We start from the raw sequence: 13,472 nt of genomic DNA, 5'->3' as shown, positions 1-13,472 counted from the left end.
TGATTTTAACAGATTATTTCTTTGCATATAGAAATATTCACACCCCACAGAATACATTCATGCGTGCATGAATGTAGCAACAATTTTATATCAACAGTTCTACATAATAAAGCTACTCTTACAAAGCAGTATAAAGGTAATTTAGCTTAAGCTGCAGGAGGTATCGTAAGATAGGCACGACATAACTACTCATTTTAGATGTACTGGTACCAGAAGTTGCCTATAGATATAAAAAATGGCCTTTTAGGCTTGTTCACAATTATTCTCAAATGTCTGACCTATATGTACAGAAAGTAGTGTTATTATAGTGTAGCTATTACTACTTATTTATTTCCATTAAAGTTTCCAAATATTTTCTTTCTAACCCATTATCTGCTCCTGAGCTCCTCTTCCTCCTTCAAATATACTGGCTAGAAATACATGGCCATGGAGCTTTATCAAAGCTCCTTGTTTGCTCCTGTGATAAATGCTGTCCAAGTTGTTGACATTACAATTAAATTATAGAAAGAAATTAAAATTATATAAATCTAAAATAGAAGTATTGGAGACCAACGAGTTAAATAAGCCAAACTACATGTCAGGTATATTAGTGTTAGCATTACATATAGCAGTCTTTGCTGTGATAGTGTACATAGTGGAGTACAAGGCTTTGACTGGATGTTTATTTTAGTTCCAAATTGATGGCAGGGCTTTCCTGCATGTTCCACGTCCATCCCCATGCACTCATTTTTATGCTGTTTCGTAACCTGATGACTGCCTAGAAACTCTACTGTGCAATACAGTTCAGAGCATCTCAACTTCCTTATCTGATGTTTGTTTCTATATTTAAAGTACAAAGACTTTTAATTGAAGGTGGAGCAAGGCTGATCAGTTACTCACAGTCTCTCCAGGGATCTCAGCCCGAAGAAAGAGCCATTCTTCAGCCACAAGATCTTGTTGTTACTCAGAATCCTACAAGAAGTCAGGAAACAATCTGGTTAATAGAACATGATAATTCCACTGATCTAAAACATATAATTATAGTAAGTGACTGCTCTGTAAAATACTAATCACAAAATTCACTGCTTCATTTGCATTTTCTCATCATAGCCATAAATAAAGATTACCATTTCCCAAAGTGCATGGTTTCTTCTTTATTAAACAAAAGCACAGTCAGTAAATATGTCAAGAAATGTATTTTGACTCCAGCTTGAAAATTCTAACACTGGGAAGTAAATTCTAAATTACTAGTAAATTCTAAATTACCACTAAGTTACTTGTTGGTCTTCCTAGTCTGCAAAAAGGCTGGTAAAGCAAAATACATATTAGAAACTGTTCCAGTAGATTAGAGGACAATAAAATCATTTTGCAGTGGCTTCTGTAGCAGGGAGGTACAAGCCATTATACCATGGATAGCTCACATATACAGACAAAGTATTTAATTTTCTATAGGAGAGACAAACAAAAACAGACAAGTCCAAAAACATTTTCCTGTTGCAACCTCTGCATAGTAGAAATTCAGTAATTAAGATATGCCTGACCCATCAAGCACCACCACTCTCACACACCTGCAAACTGACACTGCATGCAGGCCATTGAAGAAGTTGTTTATTCTTCCTCTCTGTTAAGGTACTGTGCATTTCACAAGTGATCCTTTCCAGTTCAGTGATTTTCCATCACTCTATGTTCCCAGCTATTTCAGAAGCAATACAATATGAACATGCACTTGTTCTGAAGGTGTTACCCCTTAAAAACTTGTCAATATGCAAAAGAAATGGTTTGTTTTAGAAGCTGGAGAAATTGGGTTTTTAATCTAATGATTATGCAATGTGCATAAGAAACATTTGACTCTGAAAGCACCTAATTCCAACTGCCTGAGAAATGAGTCTTTTAATGTAACATTTACAATAAATTATACTTCTCTAGTGCACAAAAGTACATTTCAAAAAAAGACAAGCAGTTTGCAATAAGATAGAAAGCAGACCAAAAAATGTTTTAAAAAAATTTTATATTCTTGACTTGCAAACTTGAGATTTTTTGATCAATTTTTAATTTTTGTAAAGTTTTTAAACAATCTGTTACACAAGACAAGATGGTATTGCTCTTAGCATTTGCCATTGTATATGAACAATAAGTTCTTTTCCCCAACACACATCAAATCTCACGTCTAGGTGCAAATGTAGCAACACTGACCCACAGAAAAAAAAAAAAAAAAAATTGTTAATGCAGCAAAGTTAAAATACTGCAATGTTAGCAAGATCTGGAGATTTCTGCAGATCTAAAATTCATAAATAAATGCACATTTTGATGTGAGTTGGTGGCCCACTGTGGGCCATCTACATGGAGAAGAGAAGTGCTCAGATCTGACCTATCCTACACTAAGCTGCTTGTCAATGCATGTGTGCAGTAGCATCACTCCTGACCCAGAACCAGACAGTGGCAGCCACAAGTGGCCATTTGGCATCCATCATGATCCACACAACCAGGCATCTGAAAGCACACAGAACCCTAAGTTTGAAAAAAAAAAATTAAATCTGCTCCAATATACACACAGTTTGTTCCCATCAATTAAACTCCACATGTCACAAGTTCCTCCTCCTACTCCTCAGATTAAAAATTGCACGTATGATAATATTATTTATCTAATTTACCAACTCTTCTTTACCAATTTAGGAATACATTTCAGCAGTGACATGATGAAAGACTTGTTTAAAATTCAAACTATCTAAACTAGAAAATGTAAATATATGAAATGCTCTAGTGTTTTATTTTCAGTCTTCTATTACTTTATTCTTTTATTCAACATGTCATCCAAGGCTGCACAGAACTGGAGTCAGTCAAGAAAAAACGAAGACCCAAAATTAAAATTGGCTAGGCTTGAAAGACTAACATAAATTAGTCCACTTCATATTGGGTCATTTTTTTTAATATACTTTGTTACAGAGAGACCATCTTGGAGGTCTATTACAATGACATTAGATACAGAGATGATATCTGGCCCACTCTGCATAGTGTGATTTGCAAAGATATGTGCACTTTAAAAATCACAGCTGGCTTAGGTACTTCTCTCTTTAAAATATTTTTATTGTGGCAATGGTTTTTCCAGCCTTTTATTCATTCTGTCCAGAAAAAGAGGCCAGTCTGAACTTTGCTGGCACTCCATGAAATGCAGCACAAGTCAGGTGGTCTCTACTCTGCCTCCATGTCCTGTTCTGTACAGCCCTACAAACATAGATTGAAACTAGCATCATTAACCCACAGAAAACAAACTCCTATTAATTAAAGACAACTATCCAACTAGCAATAAATCACAAGATTAAGCAGATCATTTAGTTCATAAATGGAATACTCAGTAACCACAGCTCATGATTCTTCAATATTGCGATCGCATTCATTTTTGTGAAAGATAAACTGAGTCTTGAAAAATGTGACACCACAAAAGTTTTTAAAAAACCAACAAAACTTAGCTATGTAGATTTGAGTTTCTAAACAAAACCCTTCAAATCTTTTTACCAGAGTTTCACAGAGACTTTCACACAGAGATCATATTTCAAAATTTAAGTTTCCTTCCGGGTTTCCTCTTCTCTACAGCACCAACTTAAATTCAAGTTTTATAAACAAAGTAATATGGGTATCATAGTTAAAATATGATTATTTTTCTGTTCAGAAATGCAAGCTTTAGAGAATCCTAACATTCCAGTAAGGTCCCTAAGGAAAACAACATCCTCTCTGACAATTCATACAAGTTATCTTCATTTCATTTAGCTGGGTGGTGCTGCTACATGGGAAGAATCCACCTGTTTTTAATTAGTTTTAGTGATGTACAAGAACTCGCAGCAGACTGTTATCAAGAAGGATTTGGCTTGCACTGAACATCAATTCTGTGAATAAAATTAACAACTTCACTAGCAAACATAAATCACATTCTTTTTCATACAGTAATAAATCACTTACTAAACTTTTGATGCAACTTGTAACATCCTTCCCTTCTGAGAATATTTGCTGTGAGGATGAGGACGGAAGGGAGGAAATCCTAACAGAGAAATTTTCAAAATCCTAACAGAGAAATGAGGCTTAACTACAGACAATGAAAAATCTTTTAAAATAATTAATGTCAGGAAAAATTGTGGCTATTACTCTTGATGCTGAAATCACACTGCAATTGTACATTATTTCGTTAGACATGTGTCAAGTATGGCCAAAATAGGTAAGTTTCTCTTTTCCCTCAAATACAATCATCTGCTTACAGGGAAATGCTTCTAATTAAAGACCTGCAGAAATTTTTCAGTGCTAAGCATCCTTTTCTTAAACTTGGAGATGCAATGGTTTGGCGAATAAGCACATGAAAAAAAAAAAGTGTTATTCGTCTATTTTATTTTGGAAAGCTAATAACAAATTTATAACTGTCAGACCTAATAGAAACTGAATCATTCTAATCAAACTTCAAATAGAGGTTGCATTTTTTAAAAATAAACCAGCACCATGCATCCACTGTGAATAAGTACTTCTCACATTTTATCCATCCATAGCATTTTCACTTGGTTGCTTTTTGGGATTTTTTTCTGATGTGTTAGTGAATCACAGTGATGAATCTCACTATACACTGCAACTAAGCAGCTGGTTTAAATAATTATCACTTTCTGGTCATGTGCTAAGAATCTCACATTTTAAATATTTTATTCCAGCAGAAGAAACACTGAAAAATGAGCATACTTTATTTCAATGATAGTATTTTCCAAAGCCAAAATCCATTTAAAGTAGTTTTTTTGTTTTGGGTTTTGGGTTGGTTGATTGGTTGGTTTAGGGGTTGGTTTTTTTTGTGATGTCAGTGGGTTTTTTTCCTTTATTTTTTTTGTTTTGTTAAGGAAGAAGCTTCCCAGAGAAGCCCTCTAATAAGCATTTAAAGCAGTTTGCAAACTGTCTTTGCACAATATTAATGATTTAAGCCCAAGTAACTGAAAATCCAAATCAAGGTACTTGCAGTCCCAGCTCTGACAGGATACAACTAAAATACTGCTGGGGAGCAATTTACTTGTCACTACCACTCTGCTGATCAGACATGTTATGAACCACTTTGTTCCTGCAGTTGACCCTCTGAAATCTTATGTCCCTGCTACTCCTTCTCCCAAGACACGCTGGGGGACAGTTTACCCCAGAGAGGCTGCTCAGAAGATATTAACACCAGGTCTGTCCTTTCCTGGCCCTGTGGAGCCCTCCAGAGCTGTTCCTGTCCTGAAGGGATTTCATTCCAACACCTTCTCTTGACTTGCACTGACATCCTAAAGCATTTAATCCATGCACGTAGTTTCTGGCACAAATGTACTTCCTCGGGGGGCTGCAGCAGAGGCTGAATGCAATTTCATTCACCCTGCACTGGAAACCAACCAACCAACCAGCCTCATTACACACCAGGACCAAAATCATGCCAAGGAGATGCTAACAATAGAGAAGCATGGACAGTCCATGAGCCATTGCTTGCACTCTCTCCTAGACACTCTTGCTTTACAGGACAGAGACATCTAAAAGAATATATTGTTCTAATGGATAAAAGTAATTCCTCTGATTTTCTTTCTGATTACTCCGTTTGAATTAAACAAGCCACGATCACAGTTTGCTTAAAATGATGCTGTGATTTTTAGTTTTGTGAAACCATAGAAAGTACAGGATGATGTGACACTGAGCAACAGTCTCATGCAAGTATAAAAAATGTCCAGCATAAGAGAACTTACTATAGTATTTAAAAAGCATCAAATTAATAGCTCTCAATCATAATGCAAACAAACTTCAACTTCCTATAACCTCTCAGAGAAAAGGAATCTTTTAAGTAAGCCTCCAAAGTCAATGACATTACAGAGTAAACAAATTCCACAGCTGAGGCTTCTTCAGTGGGATGGGGCTGCATCCCACCCAGTAAAGCCTAAAGCCTGTGAGCTCACACAGCAGTGCATCCACAGAGAAAGCACAGCTCAGATAACCAAATCTGTGGAGGACAAGGCATGTAGATGAACACTGCTATTCCCAAATGCATAGTGAACACAGAAGGAAGTGTGACCCATTAATGAAAATATGTATTTCCTCTGATAATACTCACAGGGGAAAATACACGAAAACCACAAGCAAAAAACTCCCACCCAAACTTCATGAAAAATCAGTAAAATGTCATCTTTCACCTGATTTTCTGCTGAGCAGCCCAAGAGCTGGTACAGATCAAACTTGACCCAGGCCTGTGTCTAGGCTGATAGACCTTGTGTAGAAAATGGAAATCTCCAGAATCCTTCCTTTAAGCTCCACTCACTGAGCACAGCTGAAGGGACACTCAGGTGCTACGGGAAACACACCCCAGACCCCCAGCCACACCTGCCCCTGCTGTGCACTTGCTCTTAATCCCTATTCAGTTTTCTACTTCTCAAGTAGAAAGGTGTGCTAGGCAGACATCCATGAGAATTTGAAAAAAGACAAAACCTGGTCCACTCAGATTGTACATCTGGAATGACTGTGTAGGGGCTCTGTTCAGAAATGGTTTTTTGAGTTCTGCAGCTTCTCTTACTAACTTAACATCAAGCAACTTGAAGAATCTTCATTTAAAAATAACAATTTAAGTACAAATAGCAGTTTATCATTTTTCATGGAAATCTGATAACAGCTGACATATTGAAGTTTAAGATGTCCATTCTCTTCACATGTGGTATGTGGTTAGATACAAAGGGAGTGCGAGCAGACATCCAGTGAATTCCCTGTAACGCTGGTAGGGAAAAATTAAATTCTATCAGAAATTCAGTCTTATTCTATCAGAATAAGACTGGAATAATTTGCATTGAAACTCTACCGTGTAAAATTAAAAACTAAGTTTTTCTAAATTTGTTAAACATTTTAAAATCCTTGGTAAACCTGACTATTGCTTATTCCCCACCACATCCATAATTCATTGAGAGCTGCACCAGAAGGAGTTTGCCCAGAAACATGGCAGAAATAGCAAAGTAAATTTAAAAAAGGATATCTGCTTTTTGTGCCACACATTGAGAGATACACAGAGCTATCATAAAATACAGGTACTAATTGCACATTTTTATTTCCCTCTCCAAGCTGAAAACCACAGCCTAACTACTGAGCTACTACCTAAGACTTCAAGAGATAATATTAGAACTATACAGACAGACTGGCAGGGAAGTCACAGAACAATAACAAAACTGACTGAACAAGTGAAAAGAGAAAAAGGACTGAAAACACTACTGACAGCACACGAGATGAATGGGGTGTGGTGGATATCTACATAGTCTGATACCCAAACACAAGGAAGGAACAGTTGTAAAGATATGGGGAGTATTCATTAATTTATTATATATCAGTATCAGTGTACAGTAATTCAATGTCTGCCTCTCTTTCTGACTTTGAGAACATCAAAACTTAAAAGATATCAGAAGAGTAAAGATGCATATAATGGCCTAAAGTGACACCTCTTTTCCTGAAGGAGATTGTGGCCATTGTATTGTCTTCTTAAACTAAACAAAGTGTGTGGTCAGCATTCTTAAAAAGAATCACAGAAAAATCCTGAAGAAAGCAATAAAACCCAGTCTCTCAGCACCTCCAGTTCCAGCTGGTTTTATCATTTTCTTTCATGTATGCCAGCTTTTGTCAAACCCATTCACTTGCAGCAATACCAAGCATTAGTGAAAACAGAAAAATACTCAAAAATTGCCAACTACTGAACATAGTATGTTCATACGGCAGATACAGCCCCCAAACAGCTATAGCCAAAGAGGCTGTAACAATGTGCTAATTATCATTCTAATTTGTACAGTATCAGCAGTACAGCAGCTTCCAGATCTTTACACTATTTGATGATAGCAAAAGAAAGCATAAGCATCAAGAAATTTCCTGTTAGGTAATTACTTATTTAAATGGAAGTCCTTCCAAAAGTGCAAATTAACAGTAATAGTCTGTTACAAATTTAACAGAATGTGGGAGAAACTGTAGTATGAAAACAGAATATTGCTTTTGTGGAAAACCACTGCTCAATAGCCCCACTTTCAGTAATATAAAGTATAAGGCAAAACTCTTATTCTTTTGTGTTTGGTGTTCATACTGGTGGCTTTTCATCAAGAGTCCTCTTGGATGATATAAGGGACTGCTAGGTCACATTCAAAATATCAAACCCAGAGAATTCTCCTATTAATTACCTCATCAACTGATTTAATTAGGTATAGTCATATTCAAGAGCCTTTTTTTTGTAAGCAACATCACAATTCAAATGGTAAAACAAAATATTATCATCACTAGCAGGACACACAACTCATCTCTCCCCAATACTGGTTTAGTGGTATTAATGTATCAACAAAAGGAAGCAGCAAGGTCACTCTCAAATAGAAATTTTAATATGATTTCCTAACAGTGGGGGAGTTAAGAGTTTTCAGCTTTTGAACAAGCCCACTCCACTACAGAATGATATTAATTAACTGAACAGGACAAGTAGCACTAGGAATCAAAGCATTACTAATAGGACTGCAAGTACTTCTGAAAAGAAATGTGCTTGTCTATTTTATGACTTCTGTCAAGCATTAGAGAATTTCTGAACTAGATGATCCTATTAAGTAAAACATTTTTTCCCACAAGAACTTGAGGTCTAAAGGTTATTTCTAAAGTTCACTGAACACTCGAGGTGTCATACAGGATTCTGTTCTACAGAATACAAGTTTAATCAATTGTATTCAATAAAGTCAGGACCTGGAAAACTTACATCATGAGTGGATGATTGTAGAAAAAGGTTTGACAATAGCAATATAACACTGGAATAGTAAAGTGGAATTATGCAGTGATATTTCCTAAAATCACATAATACTGAACTGAACATAAAATATGAGGATATTAAAAAAGGGATAAATCATTACTATTTTACTACAACATGGACACTTATAACATCATTAGCTGTCTAGATAAATCTTGCTTTTACAAGATTTGGACTTGAGTGCATGTCATTTTTTTCAAAAGTTATTTTAAAAAACCCACATGATCTTTTGACAAGACAGAATTTTCATTACATCTTTTGAAGAGAGAACTTCATCTAAGTGAACTTTTGGACTATATCACTATACCTGTCATGTGCATGGTCTTGAGACATAGTTATGCGTGTTAAACTTCCTGTGATGGGTCTTACTGAGTCTAGCAGAATTATTTACATGGATTAAATTTGTCACGTGCATTAGTTTTTGAAGATCAAAGATCCTATTGTCAACATTTTCTTTGGAGAAAGAGAGGAATCATTCAAAGCTCTCTCTACAATGAAAAGGAAATCCTTATGTCCAACACTATTTCTAAAAGCATATGCCAGCTGGTGACAGCATGGGACTGCATGCCCTGGTGTTCTTGGTTTTGCCTTTAACTCACTGCACATCCTTCTAGCAATACGTATTTAAAATCCATTTTTAGTGGGAAAAATGAGATTCACACAGAATATGAAAAAAATTTAAAGTTCTCCAATGAGTAAGCCTGTGCAATACACAAAGGGATTTACTGAAGTGATTGTCTACAGGAGGATTTGCTTTTGACATGTTTTTCATTCAACTCAGTTGACATTGTGGGAAGATAACATTCTCATGTTTGTTTCACATTCACACTTTTCTAAAATTCACCACCAGCAATGGTGCAAACACTGCCAGGAGTCGCAGAGAAGCTGACAGAACAATGCACTGGAGCACTGTGCAGAATGAGCATTTCAGCACACTCAGCACCAACCAGACAGAAAAGAGCTGAGAAACGTCTTCATCCTACAGGACATGAATTTTTACACTCACTGCAGTGGGAATAAGAAGTTCATTTAAGTTGCCCACTTCAAAACAGATTCTGCAATCACCATGGTGATTCATGGCAAGGTCAGCATGACCATTCCTCTCTCCTGGGCTGACACTCCACTGCTCAGCCAAATAATCACAAGCACCCCAAAATACCTTACACTTCCACAGGTGGGCCAAACCTATTTTTTGCACTACATACAATTTTTGCACTACAGTCAGGAGGCTTTGTTCTAAAAACTTTGAATTTTTAAGTTCAAGGACTTTAACAAGACTACCAAATAAATAATTTACCATTTAATTAAAAAGTTTATAAGAAAGAATTCACCTTTCCTAATTCAGATTTTACTACAACTTACTTCTAAGTCACTTTGTACAAAGAGTAAAATGTCCTGAGTCACCATTCCTTTTCTATTACACTTCTTATATTACCTTTTGTTTCCTTTGTAAGATCTTTTCAGCACTTCTCATATTCAGCTCACTGCTCTTCTCTTAAATCCTGAAACACTCATTTAGCTTTCCCCAGTTTTGCTAATCTTCTATGTATTTCTAAAAGAGCATTATAAAGTTTCCATATTACTTCTGAAAACTATGCTCAGAATTGTCTCCAAAATGCTCATGTGTCTCAGTTACTAAAACAGTTAACCAGTAACAATTGCTGACTATAAATCCAGAAAAATACTGAAAAGTTTCCATTGTAGTAATTTATTTTGATTTTCCCACAAATTGGTTTGTTGTTTTTATAACGTTTATAGCTTAACTTACAAGTTTTGCTGGGACTGTAATTGTATTCTGCAAAAGTGTTATCTGCGGTAATATTTTTTTTAAATGACAATGTACACCTTCTGATAATTCAATGAAATACAGAACTCATTGTACATTCTTTGGGTAGTATATATGAAAACTGAAAGCCTGAAAAAAAACTTGGTCTGGCATCATTAAATAATTCCTTGCTGAATTTGAAAAGAAAATCTTTTCTCATAAGGACATATTTAAAGAGCTAGGTTAAGAAAGCTAAATTGTTTTTTTCTATTTTGCCTCCACCAGTAAGACTGCATGTAAGAATGGTCCCCAGCCTTCCATTTGGTGTCAAAGACTGAGAGGAACAGACTTTTAGCTGTTAATAAGGAGTGACAAAGGAGTTTTGCTAAGGCACTTCAGACAGCTACTGATACATACTCTAGCAGAGTGACAGCCCAAAGTTTTAAACAGTTAGCGATTATTCTTATTTAATTCAGAGGGCAAGTGAACCCCACACAATGCATACAGTCCAGCATACAAGTTTAGAGTTCTTTTTGGAGATTCTTCAAGTCTGCAAAATGGTTTAAAAAAACAGACTTGGGTTAGTGTCCATTTGAGGGAGAAAATGCAGGATGACAGATAATTTGATTCTCCCAATCATCTGGATTGAAAAGGACCTCTTGAGGTCATCCAGGCCCATCTCCTGCCTATCTCCTGACCCAGGCAGATCAGGGAACTTCTCAGAGTGGTAAAATAGGGACACTTTTGTGCAATCCACAATACAATTTTGTGTATTGTGTAATCCATAATAGCTGTTGTGGATTATTTTGGCCTTGAGCACTACTTATAAAATGGCCTACAATAGCTCGAACAATTCTTAAAAATTTGAAATTTAGAATGCACAGAGATCATCTGCTCTAAACTTACTGCACAGATCAGACATTTATGCAAGAGAATTGTCACAGTGTGTCAGACTGAGAAACTCCAAACGTGAAGATGCAGACCTTGAGCTTTTTCACAAACTGCTTTTGCTTTACCCAACATGGGTCCCTAACTAGACAATTAATAATTAATTATGGTAAGCAGAAGACTCCACTTACTTGGTTGAAAGTACTAATTTTAAACCTAAGCAATATCCTTGTGTCTTATCACTCAGAGATTTTGCACTGGGGAAGGGAAATGCAGTTACTTTAAGAAAATGGGCTTTAAGAAAATTCTCCTAGGACATTTGAGAAGGCAGTTTTCACCCCATATGATGAATGCAACACAGCCATTACCTCCGAGTCCATCTACTCCCCAGCTTCCAAGCTAAAGTGGTCAATGATGGTCCCAGTTGTGATTTGTCTTTTTTTCATCCTAGTCTCAAATGCTGTATCTATCAGCTCAGGTACTTAAAATTATCTTCCTAAGGCTGTGTTGTTCAATATTTGATGTTCTTTCCATTTTAACTATAGCTGCAATCTCTGGAAAAAAGCTTTCAGCACAACTGTTCAAAACACTGGTATAAATAATACAAAGACACCTATCATTTGATTCAACTTCCATTACACAACTCACTTCTTCCTACCTTGCTTTGTATCTGTTTCTTTCACATCAGTCAATGTTCAGCTCACTCAACCACCTTTTGTTTGATGCTCAGTCGCAAATATTCAACTTTACCTCTGTGCATTTCTGCCAGATGGCTCCTAAAACATTTAGTTATACAATAACTGTAGCTGAATGCATTTGCTTTTCAAATAATAAACTCTGGCAGCAATATCCACAAGGAATTCAAGAGCCTTTGTGGGGAATCACATCCTGAAATGATCACAGCTATGTTAAATGAAGCTCGGTTATTCATAGTGGTTTCCCAATTCATTTCTTTCAGAGGTTTTAAAAGTTTTCCTAAACTAATGATGACAGAATAATTTATTCTTTTTTTCAGAAGCGTCTTCAGATGCTTGAATAAATAATGAGAGTGATAGCACCTTTCAGGGATGCCTGAAATGACATGAAAGGATAAGTAAGACCAGTTGCACTTATTTATTTTTTAAAAACAGAGACTGTCTTCAGAAAGAATTGAAGAAATAAAAGGCACAAAAGAAATAAAAGCAGGGTTAGGGAAGAGAGTATAGCTATGAATACTAATGAAGATAAACAAGTGTAGAAAATAAGATAAAGATTGTCTTTTCTGGTACACATATAATTACAAGCTATTTACTAAACTGATCGACAAGCGATACCCAATTTTTGTTCTTTAGAAAATCAGCACAACCTGCTTGAAGAAGAATGACAAAAAAAGATTCTGTCCTTAAATAATTCCTAAAATAAATACCTTAGACATTCATTCTTCGGGCAAGCCCCTGTTAGAGTAATGGGCAGTTGGGTGTACCAATGTGGAAGATCCATCATCCATCAAAGACAAGAAAGCACAAGACAGTACAGGGCACAGCAGACAATTCTTGTAACAGCCAAAATCAGCATGGGCACCCATCTGTCTCTTTTCCATTGAAATGCCATTTTTATCACTTATAACTGCACTGTATGCAAACACACACAGTTCTTATTTCTTTGCTGTTCATAAATTTATTACTTTATGCTCATTGAGTTGACAGAGGAGATGGTTAATGTATAGAAATCAAGGCAGCAAGTTGCTGGTACAAGTATTTCACACTATTACTGAATTTTGACTGAAACCGAGTAACAGATCTCAAAGACTACCAAATGCCAGCCAGATGATAACAAAAAAACCCTTAATCTGCATTAGAAAAAAACCAAAACTGTAACATACACTCTCTGGATTATCAAATAAGATTTCCAACATTAAACCTGAATACTTCAATGATGATTCGATCAGTTTCACCCTCATACTATGAAAGACTAAACTAAGAGCAAATATCATTTTCCTTCAAACTACATTTAAATATGTATTTCTGCTGTGTTTCTGGTATTGAATGAAGCTAACTTTGGTATCGATAGCTTGTTAGG

The 13,472-nt window shown here is 36.0% G+C and overlaps 1 protein-coding gene across 1 annotated transcript in view; it reads right to left on the bottom strand.

Moving 5' to 3' along the window:
* LOC121350220 (adhesion G protein-coupled receptor A3-like) overlaps positions 1-13,472 on the bottom strand; it is a 256,338-nt gene that overhangs the window by 213,338 nt on the left and 29,528 nt on the right. The window contains exon 2 of the mRNA XM_041461380.1: positions 880-951. Coding sequence (XP_041317314.1) covers positions 880-951 — 72 coding nt within the window. The remainder of the gene's footprint in view (positions 1-879; positions 952-13,472) is intronic.

Source organism: Pyrgilauda ruficollis, unplaced genomic scaffold, assembly GCF_017590135.1.
Source record: "Pyrgilauda ruficollis isolate IOZ18807 unplaced genomic scaffold, ASM1759013v1 scaffold15, whole genome shotgun sequence".
Lineage (NCBI taxonomy): Eukaryota > Metazoa > Chordata > Aves > Passeriformes > Passeridae > Pyrgilauda > Pyrgilauda ruficollis.
The sequence above is the reverse complement of the archived record's forward strand: the minus strand, read 5'-3'. Positions and strand labels throughout refer to the sequence as shown.